The sequence below is a fragment of the Phalacrocorax aristotelis genome, chromosome 6 (genome assembly GCF_949628215.1).
Source record: "Phalacrocorax aristotelis chromosome 6, bGulAri2.1, whole genome shotgun sequence".
In the NCBI taxonomy this organism is placed as follows: Eukaryota; Metazoa; Chordata; class Aves; order Suliformes; family Phalacrocoracidae; genus Phalacrocorax; species Phalacrocorax aristotelis.
Window position 1 is genome coordinate 47,612,303 of NC_134281.1, and position 23,097 is coordinate 47,635,399.

Consider the following 23,097-nt stretch of genomic DNA (forward strand, 5'->3'; position numbering starts at 1 on the left):
GGAATGGCAGGAAGATGTGCCAGGGGACGTTTAGGTTGGATATTAGGAGAAAGTTCTTCAACCAGAGGGTGGTGGGGCACTGGAACAAGCTCCCCAGGGAGGCAGTCACTGCACCAAGCCTGACGCTATTCAAGAAGCCCTTGGACAATACCCTCAGAGACATGGTGTGAATTTTGGGGTTGTCCAGTGCAGGGACAGGAGCTGGACTTTATGATCCTTGTGGGTTTCTTCTAACTCAAGACATTCTAGGCTTCTATGAAATCTGAACAGTCTGCTGAGAAATGAGCATGTGCAAAAGGAGAGTGTTGTAAAATATTTGAACATCTTAATGTACATTAGAAATTTGACTACAAATGGGGGTCCATATCAAAAACTCTAAATTCTAGCAGTATTAAACTGAATATCTCTGTTGTTCATGTTCATTCAGATCTCAACATTTGTTCCTTCAGTAGCTGGCATGATAGATTATTTTTTTGTGAGAGCAGCAGCAGGTCCGTGCTGTGTGAATTTACTTGTATTATTGTATTGAATATTAATGAAGGAGAGCCGGTCTTGATGTAGGGCTTCAGACAGAACTTAGAAGTTGTTTATATCTGTCCTGTTTGGCTCCTTCACCTTTCTCCCCATTCTTTAGTGCCTTTGTATGAAACGTGTGGCTTTCTGTCCATCATCAGTGACCACTCTTGATTCAGGCTTCTGGCCCATCGTCCTTCTTACCCATCATCTCTAAACCTGTCAAGTGGCAGTTTAAGACTTTTCTCTCTTGCCTTTTCCCAATTTGATTAAGAATTATTTTCACTCTGTTTCCTATTCTTTACACTTAATTGAAATTCACTTTACAAGATTTAACAGCCTTTTTGGCAAGTGCCTGAAGAGTATGTCTTCACCTTCACGTGCTTATTGGCCCTGCCTGTCCAAGTGCTACCTGATATATTGTTCTTCCCTGACTTCTTTGCTCAGTCTTCTTTTTGTTCTGAAAACGTTCTTCTAGTCACTTGTTTGTGTGTTTATTGAAATTTTTTTCTGGTGAAGTGCTGCAGGGGTGTTCTAAAATTTTTGGGGGTGATAGTAGCCCAGATGATGGCAACTCTTAGCTCAACCTTTTTATTCCTAATTACTCACTTAAATTTGTTGGCAGCTTCCCTTTCTGACATTTACACAGAAATCTATTTTTCACCTTATGCTTAGGATGGCCCAACATATTTTCCCACCATTTTTGTTTTTCTCCTGATTTTAGAGTGGGAAGGGGACATCAGCTTTTCTGTCATTTCCAACTCAAAGTTTTGTTTTTTCTTATTCTTTATCTGCTTGGCTGCTTACACCCAGCTTTGCCTTTCTGTCCAACTAGATATACTTCATGCAGTGTTTTCACTGTGCCCTACGTTTATTTCTGTAACCTCTTTTTCTCTGTCCTTCCAACAAAGCTCTCCTAGTATGCAAAAAAATGCAAAACCAGATAGTAAATAATACTATCCAAATCCTGAATTTACTGTGCCAGCACTCAGTTGAACCCTCTGTTGCACATAATCCCTCCCTGTAGCTGCATGAAGCTTTGTGGCACCTGTCCTCTTCAAATAACTTTTGCAATTCTACTGTTGTCTGTTACTGTCATTCTGAGTTTCTTCTTCCTTGGTAGTGGTCTTAATCTCGGTATACTAGCTGAGATGTATTTTGTGAGATGAGTTTTTCTTCCTCTGTATCCTGAATATTTTGTGAGCCTGCAGGATCGTTATATTTTCTGAAATCTCTTCTGTTCTTCCTGTTAACGTCCTCCTTTAATGTTGCATTAAGTTAGCTAAGAAAGAAATTTGTAAGTCTTTTTTTCCAGTTTCAAATAAACTAGGTGGCTTTTTTTTTTTTGGTACTATCATGCTGTTTTCCTTCTCAGTCACAGCAATATCAATTATTGTTTTTGTGCTTAAGCGGCACTTAGGAATCCATGCACTTTCAAGCTTCGTGTGCGTACTTGCTCTGAAGCACCAAGTATACCTGTGATTGTGGGTTTTTTGCTTTGGTTCTTAAGTGTCTTTTACTTTATAAACTGCAACCGATGCACATCCTGCTGAGGCAGGTGACATTCTCTGCTCTGTAGAAGCAACCTGGCTAAATCAGTAGCGAAGCAGGTCAGTGCAGCAGTGTGGGGGGAATTTGGTACAGGTGTTGCCCATATGTGTTGGGTATCTGCCTAGAAATGGGAAGGCTGTTGGTAAATTTTTTCGTCTGTCAGTGTATCATTTTTCACAAGGGGTGGAATTTTTCTGAAGGCTTAGGGGAAGGACGAATTTTGCTCAAGGTTCTTTCGTTTTATTATTGTAAGATTTATAGCATTGCTGAGCCCCCCTTACTTGGACTGATCCCAGACCTGCCATTCCTCATCCATTTGGAGTGCAGAGTTCTCTTCCTCCCTTTTTCCAGTTTTTACTTCAAAGGTGGAAAAAAAAAAAATCAGTATTTGAACTTTTTTTTTGAAGGGATTAGTACTTTGTTCAGTCCTTACTTCTAAATTAGAAAGTAAGGAATGTTTTAATGAGGCTTTGAGATTTCCATAGTGGTGTTCTACATCCCACGATAGGGTTTTCGATTTTAGAGCACTAACATATTAATACTTGAATTTAACCAACTCGCTTCCTGCCCGGTTAAAGTTGCTTTGTCTGCCTCACTTCCCTGCTGCTCTTAACTTAAAGCCTTTTGGCCTGGATCCACCCATCTTGATACTGAAATGAAGGCCTGACTGAAGAAAACATTCCAGGAACAGTTTATCCTTTTCTAGCTGATACAGATTCCGTAATGCAGGGTTGCTTTTTTGGCTTTTTTTTCCAGCACTGCTGAGGCCAAATATCTTCCCAGCCACTCTGAAATTTCTCGGCACTTCCCTTTCTTCTTACTACCTGAACAACTTTGGTAGATGGCTGCATGAGGAGAGATGCTATCAGGTGCACTGGCTCCTGAACCCTGTACTTCGGTACCTTGTAGAGTTGTCTAGCAAGATCTCTTCAAGTCTGACCTTTCCGTGGAGTACAGTTATTCCAGGATGCTTTATTCTGTATATTGAATCACAGAACACCACATTCTCTGTCTGGCGTTATGGCTCCTGTGCACAAAAACAATTTTTCCTAATTGACATGTGTCTTCAGAATGTCCCTTGTTGATGGCCTCTGTCCTTTAATGTTGTCCATTCTTGTGTCGTGCTTCTACGCTGTGTATTTTGCTACAAGTACCTAATTAGGTGTGTTAAGTGGTGGTTCTCAGTAGCTGGTATGGCTGAATGCTGAAAATTGCATCACTGGTGCAACTTTAAGACAATCTGGTCCTGGCCAACTAAGGGAAGGTGTGATTTTTAACTTGTAGCAAGGTTTAAATGACTGCGGACAAAGTCCAGGCAAATGCTTCAGGTCATTACAAAATGAGGCTCTGAGCTACAATGTTTCTAGGACTGCCCTTCTCTCTTAGCATGCTCTGTAGTTTAAGGCACTGAATTGCAGCTTGTCCAGCCGTTTGGTTCATATCCTGGTTTTCTTCTGGCTCAAAGTCCTGCATGTTTTCCTTTTGTTGGGTTCTTCTTTTGTACCTGCTTCTTGCAGGCTGGCACAACAGATGGAGATTCCTAAGAACTACTGCCCTAAATGCATGTCTATGTTTCTCCCCTTCCTCCTGGTCTCCTCTCATTCCCTCCTGCCCCTTCCCAAATTCCATTAATGTTTATGGAACAAGAGCCAGTACTCCAGCTTTAGCCTCAAATTTAGAATGAGACTTTTCTGGCTCTATCTGCAGCTAATGTAGAAGACGACAAAGGTTAGAAATGCACTTGAAAAAAACAACCGCAAAACCAAAAAGCCTTTTCATATCCAACACACTAGATTAATTGTGTTAGGTATAAATAGGCCTACAAAGACCTGAGCATATGTAAGAAAATATTATATGTATTGTTGGAAGGCAGAGGAACATAAAATTATTTGCTCATTGACTAAATTGAAAATTCCTGTCCTTTAATTTATATGAACTCATTTTCACCATTGTTTCTTCAAATTCTGTGTGGGGAGAAGAGTTCCTTTCTTCAACTTACTGAGTCATTTACAGGATAAGCAGTAAAATCAAAAAGTCAAATAAAAGAGAACCATGTTGATAGTTACACACCAATATTGTATAAACTCAACATTTGTAAGGAAATATATAAATCGGTAAATTGAGAAACTGGGGAGGGGAGTAGAGAGAATGAAAAATTCACATAATTTGCATTGTTTTATTTGAACCCAGACTAAGTACTTTCTTTCATTTCTGTTGTTCAGTGCATAAAATGTGTTCATAACCTTTATAAATTGACTTAAAAATAAAAAGCCAAAATCAAAAGATAAATATTTCTTTTCTTCCAAATTGTTTTTATTTTAATGTTGTTTTATTCATAGGAGAGTATTTGCTGACTTCCACTGTAGTCTGCACATGCGCTTACTCTGTGACCCATTTCCATGTGTGTTTCAAGACGTGTGTGTTTTCTGGCCATGGGAAGGATGGCTGGTGTCCGTTTCCAGTTTGCATGAGGTTCTGGCTACTGGTGACCTCAGCTAGTTGCCAGCAGACAATTTTTTTTTTTTTTACTATGCGAAGTAGTTGGATTGTGTCTATCTTGTTGTGAGGTTGTTTCGGAGCAGAGAAACTGGTATGCATTCTTTAAACGTAGAAGTTCATCTGCACGTTTGGTGGTAGATGATTTGGCAAAGCAGTCTAGAGAAGCTGGCTCTGCAGTACGCGTGTTCTCCTCTTCCTCTAAGGAATTGTCAGAACATACTTTAGCAAAGAATTCCTCAATCTATCAGACATCCCAAAATACATAGTCACAGAAAAAAATAGTTTTTTGGTCTTTTCAGTATGTATTTATTTAGTATTAAATTTCTGTCCTTTCAAGAAGATGCCAATACCCATCAGTCTGCCCTTTAGTCTGTAAATTTGTATTTTTTTTTTCTAAGAAGGGCTGTCTTATTTTCTTCTCTGCTCTCTGAGTGTAGAATTGGGTTATCTCACTTCTCTGATGAACCTACATTTTCCACATAAATGAAAACATAGGGGTTTATTTTTCAAAACTGAAACAGTTGGACTGCCTTTTTGTTTTACTGGGATAAGCATCCGTGATGCTCTGGGGAATGGAGAATGATCTAAAATAAGCCTAGCTGTTTTTTGTTGTTTATCTGTTTCTTTTTGCATCTGTCTTAGTATTTATTGCTACCATCTGCATTTCATTTCAGGTTGTCTAATGTCTTATTCTGCATGTTCTGTGCCTATTCTCTTTACATAGCCTTGGGCTGTAATATCACCATTTGCCTACAAGAGATCCATTTCTATCTGTAACAAAATGAATTGCATTCATCTGTGTAATTCATTTCTAATGAATGCCTTGCTCCTCATTAAAGAGTGATTTACCTTTGTTTCCCTTTTCTACACTGTCAACACCAACCATTTTGAGGTCCTGTGGAGAGATGCTAATTTGAGAAAGCAAAAGTCAATGCAACTAAGCGCTCACAAATGCCATCCTCATTGGCACTTTCAAAAATGTTCCTGGGACACTTTGTGAAATACGGTTTGCAGGTGGATAGGAAGACTCAAAACGTTTTCTCACTCATAAGCTTTCAATGTACAAAGACAATACTTCAGAGTTTTAAATGCATTTCTTCCTGTCAGTGTCTTCAACAGGTAGTCAAGCTTGTGAACTTTTTAAGACCTTGTCTGCTCTGTAAGAATTTTATGGATCACAGGCACATTTGGAGACACTATAGTCTTGATTTCCTGCCCCTTCTGTGCCTTCTCAGGAATATTAGAATATTTCAAACTTGTTTTCAGAATAATGTTTTTCAATACTGAATGTTGCGATACGTTAGAATGTTTCAGACTTCAAAATATTTTACTTCAATTTTTTAGTGATATTCAAAGATTAATATAACCATTTATTGGCTTTGTCTATCTAAAGGAAAATGACTAGTACCGTTAACTAGTGAAATAGAGGTTGTATAGTAATTTTGTTACAGATTTGGTCCGTATGCAACTTGTCAATAACGCTTTTCAACCTGTCCTGCAGCATCCCCTTTTCCAGCCCTGCACCTTGTAGAACAGCAGAATCTGCGGTGCGTGCAAATAGATCTGTGCTGCTGGCAGATGATGGTTAGAGTACAGGATGAATTACCAAGTTTATTTTCACTTTAAACCTGAGCAGAGTTTGAACTGCAACAACAGATTATGAATATGAAAATAATGTTGGTAAATATGATTTAAAGCAATACAGATGGTTTTTAGGAAGCTGTTTTATTTACAGCACCTTTAACTCTTATTTTAGTGATAGTACAAGCTACTTCTTGACACTTTTGTGATCACTCACATGAATTTAGCTTGACATTTTACAATATTTATTCGTGTGCTTGGCCAGATTGATCCCCTGTTGAAACTCTAGGATTGTCAGTGGTCATCAGTTGAGTTACACCATGGATTAATTTGATCATAGTATTATGAGGGGATTGAAGCATGAGAGGGTTTTTTTTTTAATTGGTCTTGCCTAAGTCATGTAGTATTTGGAAGTAAGAACACTGATTAATGTAACAAAATTTTATTTTTAATATACATTTTAGAGGACAAAACTGACCTTGAGAACAGTGTGATGCAGAAGAAAATTAAAATCCCCAAACTCTCTCTCAATCACGTAGAAGAAGCTGGGGAGGTTACAGATTATGGGGAAGAAGATGTGGAGCTTAGACACAGTAAGGTACTGAAGTATTTTTTTTATTTTTCTTTTTTTTTTTCTTTTTTTTAAATTATTATTTTTTTGGAAGTGCTTGGGGCATATACAGATGTCATAGCTTGAGAATTCCAGGCCTGTGTTTGATCCCCTTGAAACACTGTGTTTAGTGAAATTGGGTCAAATTGTGTGTGTGGGGTGGGGTATGGGTTTTCAAAACCAGATTTATGTGCAATCAAACATTTTCCTATTTATTCCATCCATACAGTTTAATTGCCATTTTTGATTTTTGGAACAATGCTCTTCCACCTTGGCCCAGAATACTTTAAAAGTCACCAGTTACGTGAATGCTGAGCAGCTGTTCTCGGTGGCACTTGTGACCTATTGCACTCTGCTTGTTTGGAATTGGAAGGGGTGCTCGGAGACTTCCCAAATCCAGCAGTGGGTGAGAAGACAAATCAACAGGACAGCATCCCTCCGTTACAACTGCCAGTTGCTTTTTTAGGTCCAGATGCCAGAAACCCACTATGCAAACGTATTTATTTTTTTGATATCAAATGATTTCTTTAAAAGTCTGCCAACCTTCAGTATAAAACATTGCTCTGTGGCTTCATGTGTTTTGCAGCTGCAGGAATGATACTAGTACATTTCTTTATGGTGGGCCAGCTTTTTTTTTTTAAACATGCGTGGAGCAGGCGTAACATCAAATAATTTCATTTTCTGCCACATTACTCATGGATATTGTGGTATGGGAATTCATAGTGTCAGCTTCTTGTTTCTAACCTATGAGCTACATTTGCTTTCCTTGCAGTTCCTTGGAAGTTCAAATGCTTTTTTCCATATTTGGCCAATAAAACTTAGTGACTTTTACCTGTACTGTCACATTTTAATACCACTATCCAGGCCCCAGAAAAGAGGTGTGCTTTAATTCATAGGGTTTGTGCAGATGACTGACGGTAAATTTCTGCTGAGAGTTCAAAGGAGATGAAGCCTCTGCAGTGCAGTATGTGCATTGCATGTATGTATGCATCTATGCAATGCAATAATAGTGAAGAAACCAGTTGATCAGGAAGATGAGACACACTGTTTCAATCTTCTGTGTTTTCAATTCTCTTTTGGTGTTCCCTGATAGTGTTAACTCAGTCACTTGCATCGAGCCGTTGGGTAAACATACTAGAGGAATAGTCAGAGAAGGTTTTGTCTCCCAAAGCGTGGAAAGGACAAGCCCTCTGTTCGCAAAACAGCTTCGTATGATGTGCTGCTTTCATCTCTGATGTCATTACAGGTGACAAACATAGCACATAGTTGATTCTTTCTCTTACTTATCAGAAAATCAATTGCTGTCAGAAATTTAAATGTTAGGGGTAAACGTTAAAGGAAGAGAGATCCAGATCCACTTTTTTTTAAAGAAACTAATTATCTTTGTATATGGAATCAAGTGACCTATATACACTCATTCGCAAGTGTTGCACAAATGCAGAAAGAAAGGCCTTTAACTGCCTCAGAAGTTTGTATATGCAGTTAGCTGAATTACATGTGCATGATAGTTATGATGTATATCCACAAGAATCTGTTAGGCAAAACACTTTTGCAGGCAGACTTTGTCTTGCTTTTTTTGGAGAACAAGAATGTTAATGGTTCCCAATTTGTATTACATCGTACTGCTCTCCTAATTTATTTATTTTTTATTGTAACATGCAGAGACAAGATGGGAGGAAACAAAGTGAAGGTACACACAAAAGCATTGAAGCAGTTGTTGCTCGCCTTGAAAAACAGAATGGGATGAGTCTCAGTAGTACTTCCAGTCCTGAGGAGGCTTTTATGGAGACTTCGGAAAGCATGAACAACATGGATGATGCTGTAGTTCCTCGGATTCTGTATGAAGAATTGCTGAGGAGTTACCAACAGCAACAAGAAGAAATGAGACACATTCAGCAGGAGCTTGAGAGAACACGGAGACAGCTCGTGCAACAGGCAAAGAAGCTAAAGGAGTATGGGGCACTCGTGTCAGAAATGAAAGAGCTCAGAGACTTGAACAGGAGACTCCAGGATGTACTGCTTCTAAGACTAGGTAGTGGTAAGTGCTGGACTTAAATGGGACTAGTTTTAATGAATTTTGCAAGTGTGATAAATAGTAATGGAAACCTATTTGAAGAATAGCTGTGGTTGTTAAACTGGACATTGAATGTTAAAAGGGTTTTCTGCTATGGCTGTACAATGTGTCGAATTTGTATGCTATGTATGTCTGAGTTTTTCTTTAATGATAGTCGAGGTCTTTGTGCTGGTGTGGTTGAATGAGAGTTCCATTTTAAGCAGCTGTATTTTAAAGAGTCTTTGACCTTCCAGTGTATGCTGAAAAAGATAATAAAGCATCATCTGCAAAATATATCAATATGTTCCAGTTTAAAACAAAAAAAAAAGAAAGAAAAGACAGTGGAATGAGTATTTGGGCTAAAACTATTTTATTCTTTTCAGTTAGGGATTTTGTTTGTTGTTATGTGACTGTGTTACCTTCCGTTTTCTGCCCTCTCTTCCCATTAGTAGCTCATTAGGATGTGATATATTCCTGAACTTCTTAGCAGTGGCTTTAAACAGCCATGCCATTGCTATTTGAAAAATAATGGATTGTTAAAGAATAGTTTAAAAAAACTTTTTATATTAGCATCCCGTTTATCAACACTTGTTTCAAAATGCAGGTTTGTGTATTTGGATTTGAATTTTCAATATCTTGAGTCAGTTGCTCATTTGTTTTGGTTTATAACTATTTAACCGTTATGTTGGAATAAATGGGAAAAAAGACAAAATAAAAAGTTTATCCTTTTCATTGAAGATGGTACCCTTGGAATACCTTAAAATATTTTACTAATTTATATTTATTTGCTATTAGAATGTGGTACTGCTGTGTTGAAGATTTGCTCGGTGACTGAAACTTGGTTAAAATTTGTGCATCCAAACGTAGCATGCTGTTTCTTACGTCTGCCTTTGTGTATCTGGAAACTTAATTTTTGCATGTAAATTGGATATTGGCTCTTCTACTTGACTTGAATGAGTGCATGTAATTTGCATGTGGGTCTGAGTTACATTAACATACAAACTTGAACCCGAGGAGGCATGTGCCTGTGCTGTAGCATGTGTTAAGGTGTGTCTGCAAGTTTGGAGCCAGGTTCTCAAAGTAGCATCTGACAATTTTAACTGGGTGTTTGACTGTGAATGCTCATCATTGTTACACTGTGCATAATTAAAATGTCATTACTTATTATAAACATTCTAGTTAATTTTTCAAATAAAACTAAATAGGCAAGGTTTCCACAGTCTGAAAAAACATGATGTGGTTGGCAGTAGATTCCACTGAGCTTTCTAAAATTTTCCTTGGATGGAAAGATGTTTCTTCATCTGCAAGTAGTTAGCTGGAATTTATGTGAATGGAGTACCAGCCAGATGTTAGTAGGCAATGGGGCTGAACAGCATAAAATACCAATTTAGTTGGTAGACTTGACAGCAATTTGAGTGGTGAGACTAGCAATGAAACGAAGACAGCTTCTGAATTCTGTCTCGTTTCTTTCACTTTAAGAAAGAAGGGATGCATTTTTACTTAAGCCAAATCAAGAAAGCTTAGAAGAAAAAAAGAAAAAGAAAAAAAAAAACCCAGCACCCAAAAACCTAAACCTCTTGGAAAAAGTGCTGAATCTTCTCTAAATACTGGGCTTGAATTTCCATTGTATCAGTCTGGTACCTGCTTTACAACTGAAAATAAATCTCGATTACATTGAAGACACATTATTTTAATCACATAGCTGGATAATTATAAATTATAGGTAACTTCCAAAAAAATCCCTTGTTGTTGTTACTTGTATGGAACTTTTCATGGATGACAAAAGTAGAATTTGGCCCTACAGGCTGTGTCCTTCACAGGATGTGTTTCCTATGACTCGGTGTATTAACTGCTGATAACCCTTGCCTTTCCTTGTAGCCTCATTCTAGGATCTGGTTGTTTCTCTACTGTGAAAGATCAGTACAAAACTTATGAATGATTAGAAAGGGAGGCATCTTCAGCAAATTATAAATTAGGGAGTCTGATGGCAGTATGAAAAAGTGCTACTTTTAATCAAGAAACAGATATGTAAAGACTTCTTTTGTCTTCCTTACTTTTCCAGCGTATAAATGAGGTATGTTTGGGTATGTGAATAATCTGTGAAAATTGTTCAGAAAATAGATTACATCCTGAATTCATCTTTAGTTGTTGCAGCGATCTCTTAAACCTACAGTTTCAAATTACATGTAATTTATGTTATGCTGCACTTCTAGCAGGCTGGACTTAATGCAAACTAATTGCATTTCTGTTTCACCTTAGAGACTTCTGATTTCTTTGCATGAGATGACAGCTGTTTTGTGCTGATGAATTGCAGCTGTGGGAAACGCGTGCCTGTTGCCATTTTAAACTTGCAGATCAGATATAGAACAGCCTCTTGAGCTAACATTCAGTCAAGTATTCAGTCTCCTAATTTGCCATCAATATGTTGATTTCAGTGAGAAGCTAGAAGTCAATGTATTCTGCTTTAGACCTAGGCCTTCATCTCTGCTACTAAACCTGAGCCACCCTTGTGGGAAGAGTGAAGTTCTTAATCTTCTACATGGTGACGTGGAATTGCTCTTTATTTTAAAAGAGCCTTGAAAGCAGATGTGGCAAATGACAGTAGTGAAATCAGTACTGATCCATGGGGATATATTGAAGCTTTGCTATGATTTTGATATGCTCCCTTTCTGGAGGAGGCAGGCATTTGACCAGAGCTGTAGGGACAAAAGCAAGGGGGAACATGATGACTGTCATGGAAAAGGTTACGGTATCCCTTGCCTGCGCTCCCTGAAGAATGTGCGTGGCCAAAGCCTCTTTTCCCTTGCCTACTTTGGGATCAGAAAGCCCTGCAATCGTAGGCCTTTGCAGTTTGTCTTTGATCTGTTGCACCTAAAAACACACTTCTTTGCCCTGTTTTTATCAACAGAAAGTGAGGTGATTTAGAGAATTAAATCACTGACTCTTCCCTATAGGCCTAACTTTAAATAGTCTGTGGATTGCAAAAGATAGGAATTTCAAAAACTTCTTTAAAACAAAAAAGTTGTCTCCAGGATAAGATCTGTGCAGTTTACTATGGTTGTATATGGCCAGGAGTAGTAAAGTTGTATCAGGGATAATGTTTGGGTGTTTTTCACTCCCTGATAAATACTGCATCTTCATGTTGTGTTGCTAAGAATTAGTGTTGCTCTAAAGTCAGGGAGTATATTCACTTTTGTTCATTGACATTCATTCATCAACACACACACAGTGCCCCAGGTGATTATTTTTAATCCCAGTTTAATTTCAGTGATCCAGTTTACAGTGTCTTGGGACTGACACCAGGATAGGGGGAATGAAATGGTATTTGTGTTTTGCCACAAGTAAGGAATTACTGTTATTCGGGTTTTCTAGATTTGTGTGGCTTTTTGATGTAAAAAAAAAAAATCCAAGCTTTCCATCAAGTATGAGCACAGGAAGTACCATATATATAGTGTATTTCCCCTTCTCAGATTCCTGTTGTTTTCATTGAAATTCTGGTAGACCATGTGGGAAAACAGCTTGCTGCTTACAAATGTATCTTGAGCACTGTATCAGTTAATTTGTTTTGGCTTATTTACTAATTTTTGAGTAGTGTGTAGCCTAAGATGCATTTTTGAGGAAAAGAGGTGATGAAGGGAAGCCTTCTACCTCTTCAACCTTCATTTGAAGTTGCTGGCCTCTCAGATAGGATGGAAGCTTTACAGTCAGAAGGAGAAAGATTTTGCAATAAAACATTTGTTGCTTTTTTGCATTCAAAAGAATTGTCTTTTTCTTTAATGATACTGATTACATAAGTACTATCATTGTTAATTAAGCCTTTAGATAGTGGCATATATTTTTGTATGTCCCATTTATCATCCTTAAAATAAGACGCAGAGCATGAGAGCTACAGAGAGAGGAAGCTTTTAGAGTATGGTGTGTGGTACACCACTCTTGTTGTGGGCACACAGCTCCCATTAGAAGTAAGGCAATAATGTGGGTTGCGTGTCTGATTCACAACATGCTGCACTGAAAATGCAGTTTTTAGTAGCTGATGAAGGTAGCTGTGAAGACTACCTAGTTAGAGGCAGATTTCTGTTTGGGGAGAAAAGACAAGTAGAGTATAAAAGAAGACATTTTAAAGCCTTTCTGTTGGTGACTTCTAAGCAAGCAGTAAAGCATTAATTGCAATAGAGTGTTTTCTGACCTGTTAGAGCTCTGGTTATGGGGACTTTAATCAGCTGTTTTTCTTAGGGAACTCTGGAAACCAAATCCCAGCTGTGTCAATATATGAGTATAAAGGAGACAGTAAGAGACTTCTAAATAGCAACTATTAAGTGTTTAAACTGAGATAAACGCTTACCTCTAGGAAGAAGGTGATTGTACTTTGGTGTCTTCCTCAAAGTGACTTTCAAAGTACAAGAAAACTCAAAATAGCACTTTGTTGAGGAATGTGTTCTTAAAAAGATCGCTTCTTAAGTTTATGCTGGCAATTATGTCACTGCATCTGCTTGTTCAGGTGTGCCCACGCTGAGATGTGTGCAGACTTTGGGTGGTTTAATCAGTTCAGGTCTTTCCTCTTCTGAATCAGTTTAGCAGCCTCATGTATAGAAGGTTTAATTACTCTTGGTTGTCCAATTGCATATACATGACAGTAGAGATGCTGATTAAGATTACTATGAAATTATAATGCAAATGATATGGTCTTTGTGACTATTTGTGCCATGCTTGCATTGCATATGGCTCTTAAGACATTCTGTTGGTGGCACTGCAGTATAGGGTTGTCTGAGTTGCCAAGACAACTTTTAGTTGTTACTGAGTGTCAAGTGGCAGTCAGCTGAGAATATTTAGCTAGCTATGTAGGTGTAGAATAAGCTATAGGATAAATGTCAAATGCTGACTGTGGAGGAAATGCTGATATCATTGATAATAATCTGTAAATGAAACTATGCAAAGGAGGACGAATGAATACTTGTTCCAGGTACAGGAACTGTTTAAGATAACGTGACTCAAGACAGGAGTTCTGGTGCCAGCTTGACTTGCAGAGTTAGATCTATTCAGGGCTTAGTCTTTGTGTACGAACACTGAGGAGGGATGCTGAACCCTGATGGTGACCCGATAACTGAATCGTCATTTGTTGACGATGTCAGGGTTGGGCTATAGGGTGCTGCAGCGCTTTCAGAACCAACCTGGTACAATATAGTTATTACAAGTGGGTGAGTTTATCCTATAGTTCTTGAAACTGGCTGATTACTCTGGTGTCCAGGTCTAAGCTGGCAGCTTTGCTGTGATAATGGACCACCATCCCTGTGTGGAACTTCAGTGGCTGCTGGAGCTTCTCGTGAGCCCAGAGACAGACATCAAGAGACTATGATAGGCTTGGAGCTGTAGCCTGTTCCTAGACTTCTAGTCTAACCACTGGAATAAATGGAACAATGAAATCCAGTTCACAAGTTATTTTATTTTGTTCTTCTGTCTTTTTAGGAACACTTTATAAGTTTGATCTGGAAAAGTTGATGACTGACAAAATAATTATCCTCCTCTGAAGCCTCAAACATATGTTTAGTAGTATTATGTTGTTTAATCTGTCCTTAATTTTTGTTGATTACATTAAAAATAAAAATCAGTATGTTGGATGGATTGGTCAATCAAAATTCTGATATATGTGGGGTTTTTAACCTTGGATACTCTTTCTATGCATGATACTTTAGCATAAGTAGCCTAAGCCTGTTTCCTTTGTAGCATTTCTGTAGATCCTCACTATTTTTAATATACCTCTGTTATATCTAAAGACGTTTCAAATTTCTATGAAATTTGTAATTCTATATGGATAATTTATATAATATCACAGTAAATTATGCAGGTTTCTATGCAACTATATAGTAATTCTTATTTGAAGAATTACTATTGTTGCTTTTGGTTTATAATTTCAGTGTCATTTTAACATAATTTCGATAGTGTGCATTGAAGCAATCTTACCCATAGCTGTAATTGTCCATATGATTTAAGAATAAAAATAAACATTTAAATTGAAATTAAACATTTTAATATTTCTAAAGCAGGGTTACTTATCCTGCTTTTATTTGTTGACATTCGGAAGTGGGATTTTGGTTTAAACGCTTTCTAACTTTGAAATGAAAATGACTAATGTGTTATTTTATGCTAACCATGGGTGATGAAGTGATTGATTTCATTTTCTCTGGGATAGCAGACAGCTCTCTTTTCTTAACTGTCTAGGACCTGCCATTGAGCTTGAAAAAGTAAAACCAGAAACAATTGAGCCTGAACCTGAGGTACAGAAGACCTTCAATGAGGAAGCAAATACATCATCGTACTATCCTGCCCCTGTTCCAGTAATGGACAAGTATATTCTCGAGAATGGAAAGGTATTTTAAATTAAATATAACATGAATAGTTTGTAAATGTCCATCAGGTGATTTTCATGTGGAATTTTTTTATGACATTGGGGTTTTTGCATGGTAGCAGCTTATACAAACTTCCTCAACTTTTATAAAGGCATATTATTATGCCAAGGAAAATTACAAAATTACACAAATATGAACAGCATAGAAAATTATTCTCAGTGATGAGAGCATTGAATGCTGTGTAACACAAGGAATATAATTATTAAATACACCTGCACAAGCACATTGGCATAGTCTTCAATTGGTGTCACACCAAATACAGGCCAGAGTCAGTAACCCACATTATAAAATTGCATTAGTCGGTTTAACAAAATACATTTTCTAAACAGTCTTTTATCGTTTTTAGTGTGCTGTAGTCCTATTGCAGGGAAGCATTCATGTTTTGGTTGAATTGAAGGCCAGTAGATAATTATGAACCCTGGAATGAAAATGGGCTCCCTTGAATCTGTTAGGAGTGTTGCCACTGAATTGAGCTGATGCAGTGCTGCTTAACAGATACTTTTATAAAGTTGGTGAAATACCATCTGGCTACAGTTTGCCAGAACCTGACTGATAGTTTTTCAGACTTCAGCTGTTTAACACATTGTCTGCTCATCTACTGAAGTCTGCTTTTATAGCTGTTGCCACTGTCATTAAATGAACATTTTATTTCTTTTACAAAACTCTATGTCCTTCAGAGTTGCCTGTGCAGATCCTGTTAACTTAAGATATGTATGCATTCGGTACCATAGTCTGAGAACCTTTTAGGAGGAAATGTCCCTTTCAGCTTTGGTGCACGGTGGAATTACTGCTGGAATAGCATGAAATATTACATTTCCAGATCTGTGTTACAAGATTGACTGTACAAGTGTCTGTCGTTCTTGAAGATGAATTCGACATAATAGTTGCGGACAAAATTTATGTGACAAATAGAATAATCTTGACAGTTTGAAAGATATTTCATTCAGATAGCTTTTCTTGCCTAATATATTTAACATATATGATTTGCTTGTATATTTTATGTATATTTGTGCAAGGAAAACTTAGCCTGTATTACTGCGAGAGTTTGGTTTACTTTGGTTTTTTTTCCTGATTAACATCTGTGGGATAGGACATGTCCTTAGTAATTATATGCAGCTTTTCTTGCACCTTTATCTCATCTGCCAGCTTCTTGGCACTTCTGTTGCTGAAGTTTTCTCTGTCTTTTCAGATATTAACATCTCTTTAACTTACTTATTGTAATTTTGGTCTTTCTTTAAGTTTGGCTATTTATTGGGACTTCAGCCAGCTCAGATGCCAGAAATTTGAACTAATAATTTATTTAGAGTGTTGGAGGGTGGTTTTTTTCAGTTTTCCTTAATTATGCCTTTTTTCGTTACTACTTTATTGACGTGCACCACTAGAGTAGTTGAAATACTTGTTTAGAAATCTTGCCTTTTGTGTCATTGGATTTGATCTTAGGATTCTTTCAAAGCAGATAAATCTCTCCCCTCCAGAGGGAGAACAGAGTTACTGAAAAAGAGCCTGTGGCATTCATCGAAAGAAAAGAACAGAAGGGGGGGTGTGAAGCGTTCATCTTCTGAGATACATTTTAGATATATTGCACAGGTTAGCGCAGTTATGGTGGTGAGCATTGCTTTGAATTTGCTGCTGTTTCTGTTGCGTTTGCTTGAAGGTGGATCCTGCAGTTGCTGAAATTGGGGGTAAAGTTCCCATTGATTTCATCAAGCCAAGGGTCTGGCCCATGGGGGCAGCTCCTCCAGCAAGAAGGAAATGGCTTCTGAATCTGGAGTATAGTAACATTCCCATAGCTTTGGGAGTAATAGGAAGCAGTACCGAGTCTGTTTTAAAGAGAGGTAAACTGAGACATGGACAGATTAAATTCCTTGCCGTAACAGTGCTAGAAATAGAAAAAGGGAGACATAAGATTTCTGTGTCTGTGGCTGTCTGTCACGTAATTGCTGTTACCGTAGGTGTTTCAAACCAGTGATAACTTTTTTAATAAATGAGGCATGTTCAAAGAAGAGATGATCTGTCTGAAACATAAATATTAAAAGTATTTGCTGTAACTTGTGTTCTTTTAAATAACTTAAAGCTAATGAATAATGTAGTAGCTTAAGAGACTAAACAATCTTTAGCAAAGACAAACCCTAATTTTGGCAGAGGGGAATCAGATTTTTGATCAAATACAGCAGTCGACAACCAGTGTAATATAGGCATCCAAAATTTGGCATGCCACATTCCTAATCTTAGTTATTTTCTAAGTACCTTAAACTCATTTTTACAGTTAACTTTTCCAAGATGAAAACGGAAGTAACTGAATTACAATTGTAACATGACTGGTTTCTGAGCACAGACTGCTCACTCTGATTAAAGTTGTCTTACAAAATATGTAGAGAGTACAAAAAGAGTGTGAATTTTTTTAAGCCATTATGAAGAGGCTTGACAACTGAGAAGGAAGGAAAAAAAGGGGTGTTCATGTTATGCCTATTATTAGTTCTATTTCTGTCCATTACAAAATCTAAATACCACGTGGACTTGTGAAAAGCTTCTTAGAATCCTTTTAGTGTAGAAAATTCTGCAGGAGAGGCAACTTGCTTTATGGTTTTATGCTTTGAGGAAGTTAAACTTTTCATTTGTTTTTTTTTGTAAGGTAGCTGGTAGCCAAAGCATTCGTATTTTTCTATTTAAGTTTTTAAACAACTAGTTGCTTTTGAAGGATGCAGTCATAATAAAAAAATTTCTTTGGGTTATAGCCCTCATTAATAATTAAAGCAGGTTTCCATTTAAAGGAAAAATGGTATTTGGTTGAGTACAGGCAGTAAAATTATGGGTATATAAAATTTTACAGTAGTTTTGTCCAGTTTTCATTGCATTTAATGGGACTTATGTGATACTGTTCGGATCTCTATGGGTAGCAGGCACAGTTTATGTAATGCCACATGGAGGGAGTAAAAACATGAAAAACTAAGAGCAAAACAGTTAAGGCAGAGTTTCCTAATATAATTTTGTCGTAGCATTTTGTTCACAGGGTTTTCTTTAATAAAAATTTACTGCCTCCTCATGATTAAAGTGTTAGTGTTTTGGAAAGAACCTCCATTTGATCAGATTTTATGAAACCTGCATTTTGGATATAACAATCCAACCGGTACATATTTTTGGTATTTTGCACTTTTACAGAATCATCTGAAAGTAAGTTCTATCTTCTTCCTTTCCATTGTAGTGAACTCTTATCAGTAATTAGAACAGCCAGGTCACGCATTAGCTTGTCATGGCTGATGAGCAAGTGTGAGTCCAACCAAATGAAGTTCATCACCATGTTAACAAAGCTTTCTGTGTGCAGAGGTAGTTCAGGTGTGTGCACTGTACTTCAGGAATTAGGAGCATGGACATACATGGTACAAAATACTCTCTGTGGCTCTGCACAGGGCCAGCACTTGTGTCCAGTTGGGCTTACTGGTTGCGTTGATGTCAGACCTGGGCTGACTACTAGTGGAGTTATTTTCCTTGCTGTTGCTTGAAGGTGTCCTGGTTATCAGGAGAACTGTCAGCTCAAACGTATGTAGCGCCAGCCTAAGGACAGTACTCAGATTCTCATCCTGCTTTCATCTTAAGTCTGGAGCACTCAGAATCTTGGGGTAGAGATACGGTGTAGCTCTGTGAGTGTCAACGCTGAGCAGTGCTCGTAAGCAGAACTAGACTTGAGCAGCTTCCTTCTGGAGATGCTACAATAGCTTCACACAGCATTTCCCAGTACCCACATTATCCTGCTTTACTACTTCAGTGAAATATCTCTGCTAGCCATTGTTTGGATAGTGGGAAGTTTATGATGTTGCAGCAATAGGTCATTGCCTTACCACAAAACAGTGTTCACCTGGGTAGATTGATCATACATGATAGGCAGGCTTCATGATAGAACTGGAAGTTTTACAGAGCTTCCAAACTCCCTTTGCTTATATTGAAATTGGAGCTCTCAAAATCCCCTTTTCCCCCTTTAGTTACTGTAAAATGATCAGCCTGAATTTTATGAACAGGTACAGGATACAACTTAGGAAGTATTTCCCCCTTTACTGCCTTCTAAATATGCTTTGGGTAAAGCCTATTTCAGCCAAAGGGAAGCTTTCGTAGTAAAGACAGTGTTTCATCTTGCTCCTGAATTAGGCTGGTGCAACTGCTTGGTTTATATGCTGTGCATATCTATATAATACTGGATGTGTTTACTGTTTCCTTCTGTCTCTGATCATGACCAGTCTTTCATGAGGTAGGCTATGCGTGGGGAGGGGGGAAGTAGAGGGCAAGAAGAACTGAATACAGAAAGGAACTATATAAGAGGTTGACTTGAACTCCCTGACCCACAAAGTTGAAGAAGCTTCAGAATTAGGCAAAATGGATTTGTTCAGCCCTAATTACTGTTGTTATAGTACCTAATATTAATGTTCCTACAGCACTTGGATACTGTTGTGTGCTACATACCATAGATAAGTTGTTATTATTACTACCTTCTAGGTCCATCTTGGCAGTGGAATTTGGGTAGATGAGGAGAAATGGCACCAGCTGCAAGTAACACAAGGAGATTCAAAGTATACAAAAAATCTAGCGGTTATGATTTGGGGAACAGATGTTCTCAAGAACAGAAGTGTCACAGGAGTTGCAACCAAAAAAAAGAAAGATGCCGTTCCCAAGCCACCTCTCTCACCTCACAAATTAAGCATTGTCAGAGGTAGGTTATTTGAAAACTTTTGCTTCCTGCTTTGGAGTTTAACTATTAATCATTGAGTTGAAAGATGCTTCTTTTCAGCTCATATAAAATTAACTGATTAAAAATTGTAATTCAGATTGCTATTGCATTGTGAAGTGCATACATATCCAGGAAATGTAAAACACATTGCAATAGCTGTGCACAGTGCAGGCCTTCACAGCTGAAGAGTTGTACTTTAGTAAGGTTCAAGAAGATCATCACTTTGATCCACTTGCAGGACAGGACTCTCTGAGCCTGGAGAACAACATGTTGTTCTGGTGTTCATTCATAACATAGTGATTTTTTAAAAATGCATATATTCCTTTTAACAAGCCTGAGAGTAGCTTTACCACTTCTTTCATCTAGAATCTAGCCAACTCTGGCATGAGGCACAGAAACCATTATAGCTGTGACTATAAAAATAAGCATACCTTCAAAGGCAAGAAAGAACAGTTTCCCCCTTTTAAGTGGAGAAAATGGAAATAGTAAAATTTAATTGTTGCATTTCATTTGGAATTTGAACAGGAAGTGTAAATTGCTGACCTATCTGGCAGGAAAAATTGGAATGACACTTTCAGTAACTGCAAGCCTGAGTCCATGCATGTAGTGGTTTGAGAGAGAGAAGGCCTCGTCCTTTATATAAAATGAATAGTGACTTTCAGTCCCTTTGTATGATCATGCTTGTGTTTTGCATTCATTTCTGTCTCTCTTGGTATTTCAGGCTTCTTTTTAAGTCAGAACTGAGTCGGTTCCTCATGGAATATATACTGAAATTGGAATTTTAGGTTTTGTGTCTATACTAAATTTCAGTAGGGCTGAAAGAAATCCCCCTATTTGATTGAGCTTCATTACTCTGCATTTCCTGTTCTTAGTTGCTATGTGCTCTTAAGTATGAGCTCTTTAAGAGCTGTTGTAATCTGCCTTGCAAGTACCATGTTTTGGAAGTAGGAGATGCGATTCCTTGAGAGAGTGTGTGTGTGTTGTGTGGGGAAAAGTTGGAAACTGATCTTTGTACTGTCATCTTTCCTAGTTTGTAAGAAATGAGTAAAAGACATGGGGCTTTTTTTACTAATCTGCTTTAAGAAAATATGTGGAAGTGCAAGCTATTCCATACTGATTTTCTAGTTTTGGCTGGGACTTTTTGGTACAATCCTAACAATGTAGCAAAGCAATGATATATTGGCCGTGTAAGGAGTCAACTCTGTGGCTGTGGCTACCCTTGTCAGCTCCTAATGGGAAAGACACTTGGTTACCCAGATTCACACCCAGAAACACATGGTAAAAAGGGGTTATTGTTCACTGGCCCATTGCAAAGAGCTTTCTGGTTTCCCTGCTGCTGGAGGCTGTTGCTGCTCAGCACTGCTGGCAAGGTTGCTTATCTGAGAATTTCTTCTATTTCAGTCAGGGCCAGTCTGTGTTGCTTGAGCCATTTAAATGATAGTTTTCTTCTAACTCCCCTTGTTTTGACTACAGTGAGTTTGGGAGTATGCTCCAACAGGTACATGGTGAAAGGCAGATGGGGCCCTTCCCTTTCTTCTCTTCCATACCTTTACACTGTGCAGCAATACAGCTCTTCCCAATTTCCTCATTTTTCTGTGTTTTCTGTCATACTTTTGCTTCCAGCCTCAGCCCTTATTTGAATTCTACTGTTCCACACCCTGGTTTTCCATGTTCCTCTTTCCAGTGTTTATTTCACTTTGTCTTTGACACCCTTTTTGTTAGACTCAAGACTGTACAGTCTCCTCTTGGATCAGTTAAACTGCTTTGCCAATGTTTTAGGTGGCAGCAGACAAACTTCCTATAACAGCAGTACTGGGTAGCACGTAACCATGATTTTCCACAATGTGTCCCTTGCATTTGCATCAATATTAGCAGGCCTTGCCCCATCGTGCCAACAGTCCTTCCTGGAAAGCTGGAAGTGATCAAATAGGAAGGTGTTATTACATTATGGAGAAGAAAACAAAAGAAGTGGCAAATAGATGAATGGTGAAATGCAAGGAAGTTAGAGCTTACATGGCCAATGACTTGGGTCAGGCATCACAGGAAGACGTAAATCTACTTGTTAGTCTTTGAGGCCTGCTTGAATCTCTGGTCCAGTCAGAAATACAAAGGGGTCTGTATGCTCCTCTAAAGCCAAAAGACAAAGAAGAAGCAGAACTCCAAAACCACTCATTGGAGCCCCTAAGCCAGCATCCTTGTGTGACTACTAAAATGTCTCTGCAGCCCCTCATAGAGATGGAAGAGGAAAACCTGTGATGATCATGGGTCTGTCTGGGTCACACTGACTTCAAGAATCACAGCTGATGCATGAGTTCTGTCAAGTGATTCTTTGTTTAACATTGTGGCTAAGCTAATAACATACCTGTCTTTTACTGGAAGTTCACCTTACTAGGTGGATCTGCCACAACCTGGGAGTATTGCTGAGGTGGTTGTAGTACAAATTCATCTCCTACAAACACACTGGGTTCTTCAGGTTCTCAGTGGCATGCATCTTCTTACGTGCTGTATTTCAAATCTTAGTTTACTGATGATCAGCACTTCAGCTATCAGGCTGCGTGCTGATTAATTTTATTTATTTTATATTTAGTACATCTTACAACATAAAATTCACATTATTTTAGACGTTCTCATCGTTCTGTGGACACAGACTGACTAACTTTAATAGATTTTTGAACGACAGCATTAGCTTTTAATGTGGCTGATATCTCTAGCTTCTTAAAAATCCCTACTGTGTAGTATGTAATAAAGAAATTATAAAAAGTGTGATGCGTGAGCACTGTTATAAACCTTGTTAATGCAAAATAACCTTTTATAAAACTTCTGAGAGGTTTCCAAATGAACTACAAAGCGTGCATAGTACTTAATTTTCATAACTTTTTAATATGATGCATTAGAAATGTTATAAACTGTGTTAATTAAACGATAATCTCTATGGCTTTCTGTGTATGAAGCAATAAATGGTTACTGGAATAGATTACTAGGCAAAGCAGAACAGAGATTGTTTAATCAGTCTGGGAAGCTTATACAACCAAATACACTGGTCTGGTTATGAAGACAAAAAACCAAAACCTGCCTGGCTCGAGGGAGTTGGGTGTGTTGCACCACCTCTGATTTTAGTAACCTCTGCAGGATTCTGGCACTGAACTACTGACTCTGTGGAGCAGAATGG

The 23,097-nt window shown here is 38.0% G+C and overlaps 2 protein-coding genes across 4 annotated transcripts in view; both read left to right on the plus strand.

The window, feature by feature from the left end:
* Window positions 1-23,097, plus strand: part of AGBL4 (AGBL carboxypeptidase 4) — a 991,536-nt gene that overhangs the window by 600,929 nt on the left and 367,510 nt on the right. The gene's annotated exons all lie outside the window — the stretch shown is intronic.
* BEND5 (BEN domain containing 5) overlaps window positions 1-23,097 on the plus strand; it is a 32,450-nt gene that overhangs the window by 8,628 nt on the left and 725 nt on the right. The window contains exons 2-5 of one of the 3 annotated variants that reach the window (XM_075097668.1): window positions 6,609-6,742; window positions 8,417-8,786; window positions 15,024-15,172; window positions 19,697-19,910. In XM_075097668.1, the coding sequence (XP_074953769.1) occupies window positions 6,609-6,742; window positions 8,417-8,786; window positions 15,024-15,172; window positions 19,697-19,910 (867 nt within the window). Of the gene's footprint in view, window positions 1-6,608; window positions 6,743-8,416; window positions 8,793-15,023; window positions 15,173-19,696; window positions 19,911-23,097 lie in introns of all 3 variants that reach the window. The other 2 variants (XM_075097667.1, XM_075097669.1) reach the window with 2 other exon arrangements.